Here is a 15,492-nt window from a genome sequence, read left to right on the forward strand (position 1 = left end):
TCTTGCAAGAGCAATATGTGCTTCTGGAGCAGCATTGCCAATAACTGAAAATGACTTTTAATTTGTAAAACTACTGCACAATGATTTTTTTTTTATTTTTTTCCAGAAAGTTTCCATTTTATCCAGATAAAAACAGGGATAAAAACAGGGAGAAACTTATTTTCTCGTGGCTTCAGAATTTTCGGAAATGTTTTTGAATTTTTCACAAACCCAGCTTGCTTTTTTAGGGTTGTTTTCAGAAAGTACCATAGCGATGTGAATGTGGGGAGTAACATTTTTACAGGCAAGAACAGGAAAGCTTAGAATACCATACAATAACTATATATTGTCTGTTCCCATGCAGGTTAAAGAAGACCAAAGTTCCAGTCCCCCTCTTCAGGTCACCTCTGAGTCTGAAGTGGAAACAGACACAGAGAGCAGCCAGAATTCTAAAGTACTCGACAGCGAGAAACAGTCAAGAGAGAACTTTTTTCATTTTATTGGAAACCTTTTCCATTTCTCACCAAAAACTTCTATGGCAAACGCCAAGCAGGTGGACAGCACCCAAAACCTCTGCAAGGAACATGAGGACGCACAAGTTAAAAATAGCCTGGATAAAGAGGACTCACACCAGGAACACACACAAGATGTTTCTGCAAGTGAAGCAGAACAGACAGCCAAGTTCAGCCCAGCTCAGGCAGAACCCTCAGTGGAAAGCAATACTGTGATATCCAAAGAAACCATAAAACAAGAGCAGCAAGAGACACCTCCATCCAGACCAAAGTAAGTAACCTTCCATCAATCTCATATTTAAAACATGCTGGATCTGCAAATTTGTCAGACTGAATAGAGCTTGTTAAGTTCACATGTAGGGCACACAAGCTAAGGGACTGCATAGTGTTGAAAAATTAAACATGAAATTGTATTAATGGCACAATTATCGAACTTTTATGGATACATACTAAACATACTAAATTTACAAATATCTGCAACATAGTTACATTACAATTCATCATCGTTCACCGTATAAGTGGTCATACATAAAAAGGGCATCTTTATTTTTGTGAAATGAATGTGACATCCCTGGATAGGTTTTTACGTACAAGGGATATTTTTGGGGATTTTAATGGTGCCAAAAAATAGAACAAGGAAATATATTATTATTTTTTTTATAAATGTTTACATTTTATTGGTACATTATTAAAAGTTTAGACACATTAAAATCCAGCAACTTCTTTTTTTTATATGTTCATAAATGGTTTATTCACAGACATTGGTAATTTGGTATCTGTTCCCGACATGTTTCGCCACTTGGGGCTTCTTCGGGGGACTTGAAAACCACTGTTAGTGCAGTTGCTATATCAAAAAAATAAACAATCAATGGCAGATGACAGATTACAAATATTACATTAATTGAAAACCTGATTTAATATTATTCACCCTGTCCAGCCATTTCAATGCTTACCCAGTAAACGTCTTAGTATCGCCAACCGTTCTACCTGCAAGATGCAGGAATAAACTATAAGGATGATGTGTTTTGAGGTAAATCCCCCGCGCACAGTTTTTGTTTTTAGCTTTTTAGGAAGTCACTGTAAAGGTTTTGTATTTGGATATAAAATCATTATATAAAATTGGTTTCTTAACGTTGTGAAGCTATTGTGTTTAGTATTCTCCTGGCGGGGGGGGGGGGGTCAGTGGCAGGAGCACACGGGAGGAATTCATGCTGGGAGAACACAGTGATTATTGCTAGCAGCTATATCCAATGGCAATAATCTGATATGCTGGTTGTACCCAAGCCGATCGATGGATCAGCTTGGGTACAATCAACCTGCCCATAGATGATTCGAATCTTGCCCAGTTTAAAATAGTTTTAGCCAGACTTGTAATAACATAGTGATATTCTGTGTTTTAGTGTAAGAAACTAACAGTAACTTTTAGCAGGTCAGCATAGGCAGAAGCTTTCTTTGTGATTACTTGCAGTAAGTTACTTCATTTCACTTCTCTTCATAATTAGATTGTAAGCTCTTCTAATAATTCTATATTATGATATATAGCCATGACTCTCTGTTTGGTTTTCCTTGTCTGCATCTGGGTGTCTGTATTGCAAGCTAGGGAGCTGTGACTCTGCCAGTGGGTGTGTGAAAGTATATCCCCATTGTGTGAGATTCCATTGTGTTTGTTTCCGCTGAGAGGGAGAAGATTGTCATTAAACATCCATGTGTCTAATTCCTTGCCAGAAGTGTGATGTGCACTATGCTGACTGTACTGTAAATGGGCTTAAAGCGCATTTGAACCTTCATCGGTCATTACTGTAATGCAGTTAGGCTGCCTAAACCGTAATAACCAAGGGCATCTTTTTATTCTTTAACAGTTCTATTTGCTGCTGCAAGGGTTAAAATACCCTGTACTAGAAGAATGCCAAGGAGTTCTTATGAAAAAATAAGGACGCCCCATAGAAACAGTTTATCTTTTTTTCGACATATTTGAACAGGCAAGCACTGAATCTTTATTCAAACAGTCCCTACAGATAAAAGTGATACCTTTTTAAAGTTTTTTTAAACTCTAAAGTTTTTTTTTTACCCTAGTGCATCCTCTGCATTAAGGTAAAAAACCTGACAAAAGTGAAAAAGTCCTGCGCAAATATGCCAAAAAATAATCCTTGGAACAGCTAAGTGCAAAAACAATAAATGAATAAATATATATACATAAAGCAAAAAAACTATATTAAAAGTCCATATAATCACGAGCACCAATAGTAAAAGTTAGTGGATGAAAACGGTGGTGTTAAATCCCAGGAATAAGGGCTCTTAGAATTCTCACCTCAAAAGGAAGAAAAACGAGCACATCAGAAAAAGGCTGTCCCATGCCACTCCTCGTCTCCAACCACCAGGGGGGTCCTTTACTGTGGCAGACTACAAGGCGATGGTTTCCATACCGGGCCACTAGAGGGCCATATATTGTATGTACACCTACTGCAGTGACCAGGAGGATATTCTCAGTGATATGCGGCTCAAATGGGGATAAAAGATAAGGAGAGAGAAGGGAAGCTCCCCTGAAGAAGTCACGTGATTGATGCAACGCGTAGGGAGATGCCGTATGACGTACCCGAAGTGAAGTAGGACTGGCGGAAGACGCCATACCACCATTTTTTTACTTCTTGTGCTGTTGTTTACTTTTTTAAATGTGAGAGTCCGACTTGCTTTTCTTGTATTAAAACCATTATTTTATTCAAACTACTACACTATTGGAGCTTCCCTTCTCTCTCCTTATCTTTTATCCCCATTTGAGCTGCATATCACGGAGAATATCCTCCTGGTCACCGCAGTAGGTGTACATACAACATATGGCCCTCTAGTGGCCCGGTATGGAAACCATCGCCTTGTAGTCTGCCACAGTAAAGGACCCCCCTGGTGGTTGGAGACGAGGAGTGGAGTGGGATAGCCTTTTTCTGATGTGCTCGTTTTTCTTCCTTTTGAGGTGAGAGTTCTGAGAGCCCTTATTCCTGGGATTTAACACCACCGTTTTCAACCACTAACTTTTACTATTGGTGCTCGTGATTATATGGACTTTTAATATAGTTTTTTGATTTATGTATATATATTTATTCATTTATTGTTTTTGCACTTAGCTGTTCCAAGGATTATTTTTTGGCATATTTGCGCAGGACTTTTTCACTTTTGTCACTTTATTGGGTAGTTTGTGTATACTATCAGGTCTTGCTGCATTTTTTGCACCTTATATTTGCACGTGCACTTTTTGATTATTCATTTACATTTTCTACATTTACTTACACTGATTAGTTGGAGAGGTATTTTTACCCTATTTGTATTTATATTTTTATATAGTAGCCCGAAGGCCCCCTTTTTTCATTATTTCAAGGTAAAAAACCTTGAAATACCTGTTCCTCCCTCCCCTTCCTTAACCACTTAAGGACCAGGCCTCTTTTTCAGACTCAGGGTTTACATGTTTAAAACAGTTTATTTTGCTGGAAAATTACGAAAGCCGCGTACACACGGGCGGACTGTATGGACTACTTAGTCCGTCATACAATCCGACGGACAGTCCGTCCTACTTTCGAATGAACGGACTTGACCACACACGGATGCACAAACAGTCCGTCGAAAGCTTGCGCGATGACGTATACAGCACGTACGACGGGACTAGAAATAGGAAGTCCAATACACAGCAATGCAACCTTTTGCCGTGTAAATATTTTCTGAGCATGCGCCATTCTTAGTCCGTCGAACTAGCCTACTGACGAGTGGATTGTCCGCTGAAACCAAAGTATGACGGACAGTATTTAGAAAAATCCGAAATACTTAGTACGCCAGACTGCACGCTGAAAAAGTCCGCTGAAGCCCACACACGAGCGGACTGTCCGCTGAAATGTGTTTCGACGGACTAAGTAGGCCATACAGTCCGCCCGTGTGTACGCGGCCTTAGAACCCCCAAACATTTTATATTGTTTTTTTTCGAACACCCTAGAGAATAAAATGGCGGTCATTACAATACTTTTTTTCACACCGTATTTGCGCAGCGGTCTTACAAGTGCACTTTTTCGGAAAAAATTCACTTTTTTGAATTAAAAAAATAAGACGACAGTAAAATTAGCCCAATTTATTTTTATATTGTGAAAGATAATGTTACACCAAGTAAACTGATACCCAACATGTCACGCTTCAAAATTGCGCCCGCTCGTGGAATGGCGTCAAACTTTTTAGCCTCAAAAATCTCCATAAGCGACATTTAAAAAATTCTACAGGTTGCATTTTTTGCATTACAGGTCTAGGGCTAGTATTATTGCTCTCGCTTTCCCGATCGCAGCGATACCACACATGTGTGGTTTGACCGCCGTTTTCATATGCGAGCGCTACTCACGTATGCACTCGCTTCTGCGCGAGAGCTCGTCGTGACGGGGTGTTTTTAAAAAAACTTTTTTTTTTCCTTATTTATTTTAATTGATTTTATTTATTCTTACACAGTTTTTTTATTTTTATTTTAAATGGATCACTTTTATTCCTTACAAGGAATGTAAACATCCCTTGTAATAGAAAAAAGCTTGACTGGTCCTCTTAAATATGAGATCTGGAGTGAGAGCCATTGGCTTCTTCTGCTGTCAGTCAGATCCTGTGAGGAGGAAGTGGGGCCAAGCCGTGCTGTGTGTTTCTGTGGATGCACAGCTCGGGAGTGAGCCTGCATGTGTACCCTCAAAGCAAGCGGCTTGCTATGGGGCCATGTGCAGAAGAAGAAGGGAACCCTAGAACAGGAGGTAAGGAGCCACTCTGTGCTATACATTTGCAACGAGCAGGGAAGTGTAACTTCTTTATTTTTAATTCAATAAAAATAAATAAATAAATTATATCTTACCTTTACGATAAAGCTGCACAATTCTGGCCAAAATGAGCATCACTATTTTTTTTTTTAGAATAAAGATTATAATTCTCGCAACGTAATATCATCTTTCACATTATACAAAAAAAACTCGGCTAATTTTACAGTTTTTTTTAGCTTTTTTTAATTCATTAAAGTGCATTTTTTCCAAAAAAATTGCGTTTGAAAGACCGCTGCACAAATACAGCGTGACCTAAAGTATTGAAACAACCGCCGTTTTATTCTCAAGGGTCTCTGCTAAAAAAAAATATATAATGTATGGGGGTTCTAAGTAATTTTCTAGCAAAAACGACAGAGTTTAACTTGTAAGCAATAAGTGTTAGAAAAGCGTTTAGTCTTTAAAATGGTTTAGAAGATTTAGTCTTTAAAGTGGTTGTAAACCCTTCCGATCCACTTTTCACTACAGGTAAGCTTGTAGCTACCATGGATATCTCCTAAACCTCCACAGATTTAGGAGATATCAGCATGTGCCGACATCATTGGAAAATGCACACTGAAGTAACAGCTCGTTCAGGGCTTTGACTAGGGCATTTCTAAATCCTCTATTTCTTAAGTATGCTTGTGTACTTCAGATCATTATCATGTCAAAATACAAATTTTTAGTTAAACTTAAACATTTGGACAGATGACCTCACATTCTCAGTACACTTTGATATGACACAGAATGTAAAGTTGACTCGATGACTATGAGCTGTGCAGGGCCTTGAAGCAGCAAAGCAACCTCAAACATGACATTCCCACCACCATACTTCACAATTGGTATTCCTGAAATGCTGTTTTCAGTTTTCACTAAACATGTCTACTGTTACTTTGGCCAGAATATTTTATTCATGAGTTTCAGCACATTTGTTCACATGTTTAATGGTAGACTACACTTTCTGTAATATTCTTTTTGGCAAGCTAAGGCTTTTTCCTGAAAAAAGGCCCGTGCAGGCTACACTCTATTTCTGGGCGTAGATGCATGCAGTCTGATATGAGGTTTTCCAACAAAAATATAGGGGTTCTTGGATACTTTGCTGGGTTGGCCAGTCCTGGACGATCAAGTGGTCATTTACAACCTACACCATGGGTGCTCAACCTGTGGCCCTCCAGCTGTTGCCATGACCTACACCATTTGTGGTTTTGCTTTCCTACAGTGGAATTATTGATTTCAAATAATTTGTCAATCTTTTTAAAACCCTTGCTAGGCTTATAGGCATTTACAACCTTGTTAGGGCCTTAGGGAGCTTATTTGATCTTGGCATGATGACACCTCAAGTGTTAATAGCAAATTGAACACCAGACTCTAGATATCTGAGGCTTAAATAAGGCAGGTTCACTGCCCAAGAAGTTTCTAATCATTGGTAGCTAATGTGGAACATTGTATTCTAATTTCATGGATTTGAAGTGGTGGTAAGTGTTGGAGTATATTTGCAGCCGTTCAGGGCTGCCTAAAAAACTGACAGGCAGATCTGAATGGACAGTCCGTGTGAAAGAGGCCTAGGGAGTACAGTAAAACCTTGGCAAGACAAGCAAAATGTTTTACTGCATTTTGACTTGATATACAAGCGATGTCTTGATATACAAGTAGCGTCACGTCACAACAGAGTATAAAAGAGAACAGAGGTGCCTCTAAATGTAGCAATATGGTTACATTTAATGAAGGTACAATATTTAGCAACTCACATTGTTGATGATTAAAATAGGCACATCTGACTACGAAGGCATCCAGGCCCGGGCTAATGACCATCCTCTGCACTGCCATCGATGTCGTCCCTTCCACTCTGTGCTCCATGAGCGGTATATGACTTGCTTTCAGATCGCTCTACTGCAGGGTAGTCTTCCTGGACACAGACTGACATCTGTGGGAGCCGGTGGTGCAGAGGACCGTCTATATGGACAGCTTTACCCCGGATGCCTGCATACTTAGATGTGCCTCATGATCATGTGAGTTTGCTAAATGTTGTACCTTCATTAAACGTAACCGTATTGCTACATTTAAAGGCTCCTCTCTTCTCTTTTATACTATGTAGCTGCTGCTGGATTTTGCTTCTAATCCCCTTGTGGAGGCTTCCATTTGTGGATGGACATTTTATGGTTACACAACCTATTACATTGCTATCTTTTTATATGGACTATAAACTGAAGGACTTATGAATAAATGGTTGTGAAATGAATCATCCTAAGTTTCCTTTATTTCTTATGGGGAAATTCGCTTTTGGATTACAAGCATGTTAATGGAACAAATTATGATTGCAATCCAAGGCTTACTTTTCTGCATCAGTACTTACTCCATTGGTCCAACGCAGCCCCTGCCCAGTGGTCCAGTCAACAACACTGCTCAGATATGGTGTACTCAGAACAAGACACGATATAATACATTTTCATAAAAAAAAAAACCTTGTAGCTATATTGTTAATGTTTTTATTATAATATTTCATTTTATGTAGACATTTTAGACATAGTTAAACATTTAACTTATTTTTTTATTTTTTTTGAAAGATAGGGAAATGACCGTTGCCTTGCATTTATGTCACTTATGTACTTTATAATGATCGATTACAGTACTATGCTTCACCTAGAAGAGCTCATACTAGTGAGCTGATGGGTTAGACAGATGCATCTTCAATGGTCTGTGCCATCTGATGGTTAAACATGAATCAATTTATGCATAACAGCTTATATAAACCTCTGAGGAATTCAGGCAACGGCAAACGTCTGTATACACTAAGATCCATGATGGGTACACATTACAGTCTGTTGTTGGGTACATGTTGTGGGCCAGGGACATGCTTATGTGGCTCCACATTGGGTGCAAATGTATTGAGCTGTATCTGTGTATGAGTCCTAATTCTGATATACTTTGTAAACTTTTGGCTTAATTTTTTATTATCAGACTTACCCCTAAGCTGTACTACTCAGGTATCCCTCCTTAAATAGAGATGGAACATTCAATACACAGAAAACACCTTCAGTATTTTGAAATCAGCAGATCACAGCACTTAGGAGGCACATTTAAAATGCACTGTTATGGGAATATGAAATCTGCTGTGGAAATCAATATCTTAAAAGGGAAAATTTAAAAATATTAATACAATAGAAATTGATCTAAAGTAAAGTAGAAAAAGTAATTGTAACATAATAAAGTTAGACTTCTGAAAAGGATACCCCTTTAACCACTCCAGCTCCCCCTTCATGACCAGGCCACTTTTTTGTGTCATGGCACTGCATTACTTTAATTGAAAATAATGTGATCGTGCGGCGCTGTACACAAATAAAATTGTCCTTTTTTATTTCCTGTGAGTCAGGAGAGATAAAGGTAAAGTGGAATTCTAGGTCCTAACTAAGCTTAAAACCCTTGTAGAAAGAAGATGCTTATACATACCTATTCTTAGGGCACTCCAATCCAGTAACGTGATCAGCTCCCAGCAGTGGCTTCAAGGGAGAGGAGGGGCAAATGACATCAGATGACCTACAGTAAGCCTATGGGTGATATCACTGCCCAGGATTCCATCCATTGACGGCGTTCTTTCCTGCCCTCTGAGACCAGCCACTGGGGAGATCACACGACTGAACCAGAGCGCCATGAGAATAGTAAAGTACAAGCCGGATCCCGCCGATCGTTCCAGAGAGAGGAAGAACGGCGGTCTGCCTATGTACGCAAGGCAGATCACCGTTCTGTCAGTAGGGAAGATAGAGGTCCTGTGTTTCTGCTAAGCAGGAAACATCTTTCTTTCCACAGTTAACCCCCCCCCCCCCCACAGTTAGCAAGCACTCCTTAGGAACACATTTAACCCTTTGATCACCACTAATGTTAACCGCTTCCCTGCCAGTGTCATTAATACAGTGACAGTGCATATTTTTTAGCACCGATCATTGTATGTAGTGTCACTGGTCCCCAAAAAAGTATAAAAAGTGTCACTAAGGCCCCTTTCACACTGAGGTGCTTCTAAACTGCCAGTAAAACACTGAGCGCCTTTGAAGAGCTATTCAGGCGCTTTTGAAGAGCTTTCCATTCATTTCAATGGAGAGGGGCGTTTTTTCACCGCCCTGCCAGTGCACTGCTCCAGTGTGAAAGTATTCATTGATTTTAATGGAAATAGGTATTTGTGAGCTTTTCAGGTGCTTTTTTTTAGTGTGAAGACGCCTGAAAAGCGCCTCAGGATGAAAGAGGTCTTAATGTCCAATATGTGCTGCAAAGTCGCAGTCCCACAATAAGTCGCTGATCACCGCCATTACTAACAAAAAAAAAAAAGAATTCCATAAAAATTAGATTTTTGATTTTTTTTATTGGATGTTTTTGTTTATACCGCAAAAAAAATCAAATACCACCAAAAGAAAGCTCTATTTGTAAGAAAAATATATTTTTCCAATGTGATGTAAAGCCCATTTTAGACGTCACCATTGGAAGATTTCTCCTCTATTTTTGTTCTGGTGGCAACCTAAAATTTTGCAATTATCCTTACTTTCATTCCTGGTGATGTCGGTAGGACAATTGGAGAGGGTGAATTTCCCTAAGCCCTTGTACACACGGTCGGAGAATCCGTCGGAATGTGTCCTATTGGACCGTGTCGTCGGATAATCCGACTGTGTGTGGTATGCATCGGACTGATTCCGTCGGAATATCCGTCAGGCCCAATTTTCCAACATGTTGGAAATATTTCCCGACCAACTGAGCCGATCGGACATACTCCGATCATGTGTAGAGAATTTTGATCGGACCAAGTGCCACGCATGCTCAGATCAAATTCCTACATCAAAGCTATTGGCTACTAGCCTGAATGTAGTCCCATTGTAACGAAATTACGTCATCACATTCTGAAAGATCGGATTTTTTCGCCAACTTTGTCGGACCGTGTGTATGCAACAGTTTCGGACAAGATCCGACGGACAAAATCTGACGGGCAAAATCCGACGGATTTGGTTGTGGAAATCTCTGACCGTGTGTACAGGGGCAAACAGGGACACAGACAGAAATTAAACCAGTGGTTTAAATAAACCCTTCCTGCTCTATCCACATCTAAAAAAAGTGATGCATTACTTCAAATACATTAACACATGGTACTTCGAGTGCATGCTTTGGGTTAAGGCATCCAGTTCAGTTACAAAGGGCTTCAGTTAATAGGGGAAATCTAGACCTACTATACTTGTGTGTTGGGGTAATTGCACTTTAATTGAATGGCATCCAAGTGACAAGTCTCAGAATCTTCAGCATTGGCACATGACTACCTACACTATATTACCAAAAGTATTGGGATGCCTTCCTTTACACGCACATGAAATTTAATGGCATCCCAGTCTTAGTCTGTAGGGTTCAGTATTGAGTTGGAGACTTGGAGCCAGGCCTTTTCATCCAATATCAGTGCGTGACCTCACAAATGCACTTCTGGAAGAATGGTCAAACATTCCCATAGACACACTACTAAACCGTGTGGAGAAGAGTTGAAGCCCTTATAGCTGTAAAGGGTGGGCCAACTCAATATTGAACCCTACAAACCAAGACTGGGATGCCATTCAAGTTCATGTGTGTCCCGATACTTTTGGTAGTATAGTGTATCTTCATTATCTCTCTACCTAGTTGTGCTCGTCATACGACATAATCTTACGGCAGCACCAAGGAAATGTAAATATGATGGGATGGAGCTTACAGGCCTTAACGTCCACTGTTTTAAAATACACTAATCCTTTAATTAGAGAAGAACTAATGCCAGTGTCTACCTTCTCTACTATCCACCATCACATCACTTTGTTCACTACTAAATCACAGTGGTTATATTAATGAAATGGGCATATAATATCCAGAAACATGGACCGATGATGGTCTAGTCACAAGAATTACCCATCCTGTTCGATATCCTGTTACTGCAAAAATAATATTATTTACCCAAGGATTTATTTCGTCTTTGGGACAATTTGTTTTGGGACGAAAAGTTAAAATACATCTTTATAATAGCCCTATGACCATTTCACATGCTGTGCCCACTTTAAGCCAACTTTTTTCCATAGTACTCCATTGTAACAGCTTTGAGTGTTTACTTCCATTGACAGCCCTGGGCTCTCTAAAAGGACAGAATTGGCCTTGAAATACGTTTCCATTGCTTAGTAGCATGCAATTATTGCCCTTTTTGACAGTCGCTACAATTATAATATCCTTTCACTTGAAAAGGAGACTGCTGGCAACCTATTGTAAAATAATTATTCAACTATAAAAAAAAAAAAAAAAAAAAGCATTGCAGAAAAGAGGCTGAAAGTGTGTTGTGATACGTTTTGTTCCACTTTGCGTTTTTATTTTAATGAATACATATCACAGTAACTTGTATATTCTTTGTGATTACAGACATTATATATGATATCAGCAAGCCATTTTTTTTTTTATCTCAAGTGTTTCTTTGATTGAATATCTGGAATCAGATTTTCAGATAGGAGCCACTTTTCTTTTCCTCCCGTATAAATCAATACCATTATGTTGTTTTCTGTTGCTTCCCTCGTACGTTTTTTCTCTTGGTCTTTTAACTTCAGATCTTCTTCCAAATAGCCAGTATTTAGTCCCTCTGCTAGATGAAGCCAGACTGCTGGTAGACTCGTGAATTATGGTATCCTAAAACTCCCGTAGCTTTGTCCTTCCTTTTTCGGTCAGTAGTTTACCATGGCATTCCTAGGCTTTGTCAGATGTTTATACCACCCACAGACTTAGATTAACCACTTCAGCCCGGAAGATTTTGCTGCTCAATGACCATGCCATTTTTTGCAGTTTGGCACTGCGTTGCTTTAACTGACAGTTGCGTGGTCATGCAACGTTGCACCCAAATAAAATTGACGTCCCTTTTTCCCACAAATAGAGCTTTCTTTTGGTGGTATTTGATCACCTCTGCAGTTTTTATTTTTTGCGCTATAAATAAAAGAGCAACAATTTTGAAAATAAAACAATGGGGGTAGGAAAATCCAATTTGCATTGCAAGTGCACTTGAAAGTAAAGTTGCTGTAGATCCAAGGGGGCATGCAAGGAAAATAAAAAAAACAGCATTTTAGCTTGCACATGATTGGATGATAAAATCAGCAGAGCTTCCACTCATTTCAGATCTACCCCTTAAGCCCCATACACACTATCAGTTTTTCTGCTGAGTTTTTCCTTCGGGTTTACCAAAACCATGTAGTGCAAGGGCCTGCCTGATTTCATACACATTGAAACTCCTAAGGTTTGACCTCATATTATATGGTTTTGGTAAATCTGAAGGAAAAACTCAGCAGAAAAACTGATAGTGTGTATGGGGCTTTAGATTTAGAGCGACTGCACTTCCGTGCAAAGTGGATTTGCCTTTCGTAAATAACCCCCAATATGTTTTTACTTTTTGCTATAATAAATATCCCACATTTTTTATCAAAAAAAAATAAAAAATTTTCCTCAATTTAGGCTAATTTGTATTCTTCTACATATTTTTTGGTAAAAAATCGCAATAATCGTATATTGATTGGTTTGTGCAAAAGTTATAGAGTCTACAAATAGGGGATAGATTTGTGGAATTTTTATTATTATTCATTTTTTTTTTTACTTGTAATGGCGGCGATCTAGTGCCCAAAAGGAATAGCGACGTAAGGTAATCAGTAGTCGATTTGCCCAGCCAAGCCAAACGGCTGCAGTAAAACTGCGGTGGCTAGATGGCAAGCGGTTAAACGCTCTACTTCTGGAGCTGGTAAAGCCTAGTACACACGATGAGAATATCGTCCATTTTATTTTATTTTTTTGGATTGCTAGTCTCATATCGAGAACCAATAGGTTACTAAAGTTAGAAAAATTCTTGTACAGCAGAATATAACTTCGGAAGAGATGTAGTGTATGGTATAGTAGTGTATTTTTTTGTTTCCGAGCACGCGTGGTCACACAATTTGTCTTGTACTAATAGTGTACTAATTACATGAAAATCGTACCTTCTGGCGTCATACGAGAGAAATTTTCATGCTTCTTCCTTCGGATAATTTCGCATGAACTGTCCGGCTCTCCAAAACTGTGTACTACTGATCAGATTATCGGACGATCGATCCAAAAGCAGTATGTTTCGTCTGATTTCCTCATCCTGTGTTTTAGACATAGTGACTCCGAACAGTACAGTACAGTCTTTTGTACTAAAAGTTAAGAGTTAAAAAAAATTAAATGAGAAGTCCAACTTGAGCTTTTTAGGCTGGGCTTCTCCTCTCGGTCACAGAAGTGCAAAACATTTTTCACTCCTGTGACCCGTTTTTTAGCGGACAGCGGTCTGAAGTGCGCTCTCCGCTGACATCACTGCCATAAGTCGAGGCAGCGTGTCACCCCAACTTCCCAAGTCTGGATCCGCCAGCCGCTGAGACGGTCGCTCCCCACCCTCCACAGCTCAGTGCTCCAATGAGTGTGGAGGAGCAGAACAGGAGCAATGCTGACTGACAGACAGCAGCTCTCTACTCGGGGTGGAGTGAGAACTGAGCCATTGGCGATGTTCGGTGGCTGGGTTTTTCGGTGCAGAGGTGGCAGGGACAGCTGCAGCATTGGCCTGATGCTGCATCCGCCTAGGTAAGTATGATTAGCCAAAAAAAAACATTTCTCATTTAAAGATCAGCAGCTACAAATACTGCAATATAAGGAAACGTACCTATCCAGGGAGCCCGCAACGTGGGCACCCAAAGCTGACCCGTCCATCTGTTCTGATATAGGCGCCAACATCCTTACTAAGGGGAGCAGCAATTGAAGCCTTGTGGTTTCACAACCTGTTTACTACTACACATGTGCGAGTCACGGGGCGCTTTCTGAATGGTCCGATCCAAAAGGCGATGGGGGGCACAAAAATACTAGCGGAAGTGACGTACCTCGCTGCGGCACCATGGGATGGAAGTCCTGAAGAAAATAAATGAAAAAGGTATGAACAAAAAAATATACAAGGAGGGGGTGGGGAGTACTTATGTTTTCAAAGGAGTTACATTTTTTCGTGGTACTCCGCTTTAACTGTGTGGCCCAAAGATTTTTGCTCTCATGAAGTGACAAGGAAACTGCATTTGTGGCAATATCAACAGACATTTTCTGCACCTGGCATAAAAATATTCTTAAAAAGCCTGAAAAGCGCAAACTAATGTAGTTATCACATCTAAGGACCAGTAAGCTGCAATTTATTACATTTTTGTTTTTTGGTTTAGATGCAGTTTAAAATATTACCTGGAGATCCTAACATTTAGGGGCCTTTTTCGGACACTTTACGTTTAAGGGTGAAACTCTTCCAGTTGTGTTTCTGTGTGGTCACTCTATTGCATAGGCTTTTCATTTGCTTTGAATATTTTATATAATGGATTATGGCTAATCTGAGACCTATCTCTTCTGCTTCTGAAGGAATTGATAATATTATGTGCAAATATGTCTTAATAGCTAGTAGGGTTTGGATCCTGACTAATAGTGACTTAAAGTGTAACTCCACTTTCGATAAGAAAAAAATCCTCTCTGGCTGATGAATGTATGTTGCAAGGAATTTAACACATTTTTGCAAGTTCCTACCTGTTTCTGTTCTTAAGAAATTGCTGTTTGTTTCACCATGTCATTTCCAGACTGATTCCTGAATTGGAGGGACTGAATACATAACCGCCTGGTGCATTCTGACTATTCTAATGAGGGAAGATGCAGTGTCTGCAACCCTTTAGTAGACAGGCCATACCCCTTTCCTTAGGCTTTTCGGTACGATGGCATATTAAATGGAAGCTGACTTTGGAGGGGCCCAGGCATTGCACAAAGCAAATCTGTAGTACAGAAGGAAGAATGAGGAACTTAAGGGGAGCCAGGAAGAATAGGGTAGGGATCAAACAGAAGATACTGCATGTGTGGTCAAGGGGAGCACAGGGGGAGCTAGAAGGATGACCCTTTTGTTGTCTTTCCAGTGCAATGCACAAGTGTAGGGTAGGTAGAGTCAGGTATACCTGGCCCACTAATTTAAGTACACTGATCAGCCATAACATTAGGACCACCCACCATAACCTGTCAAGGCATGGACTCCACTGGACCTATGAATCCAAACAGGATACTTGATTGGATTGAGATATGGAGAATTTGGACGCCACATGAATACTTCAAGCTCGTTGTGTTCCTCAAACCATTCTGGAATTCTTCAGGTCAGACCACCTTCTTCCATTATT

The 15,492-nt window shown here is 39.8% G+C and overlaps 1 protein-coding gene across 1 annotated transcript in view; it reads left to right on the forward strand.

The window, feature by feature from the left end:
• Positions 1 to 15,492, forward strand: part of CRYBG3 (crystallin beta-gamma domain containing 3) — a 252,163-nt gene that overhangs the window by 87,679 nt on the left and 148,992 nt on the right. The window contains exon 3 of the mRNA XM_077480179.1: positions 344 to 762. Within this exon, the coding sequence (XP_077336305.1) occupies positions 344 to 762 (419 nt within the window). The remainder of the gene's footprint in view (positions 1 to 343; positions 763 to 15,492) is intronic.

This window comes from Lithobates pipiens, unplaced genomic scaffold (genome assembly GCF_037356315.1).
Source record: "Lithobates pipiens isolate NorthernLeopardFrog02 unplaced genomic scaffold, aLitPip1_a1.2 Scaffold_16, whole genome shotgun sequence".
Taxonomy (NCBI): Eukaryota; Metazoa; Chordata; class Amphibia; order Anura; family Ranidae; genus Lithobates; species Lithobates pipiens.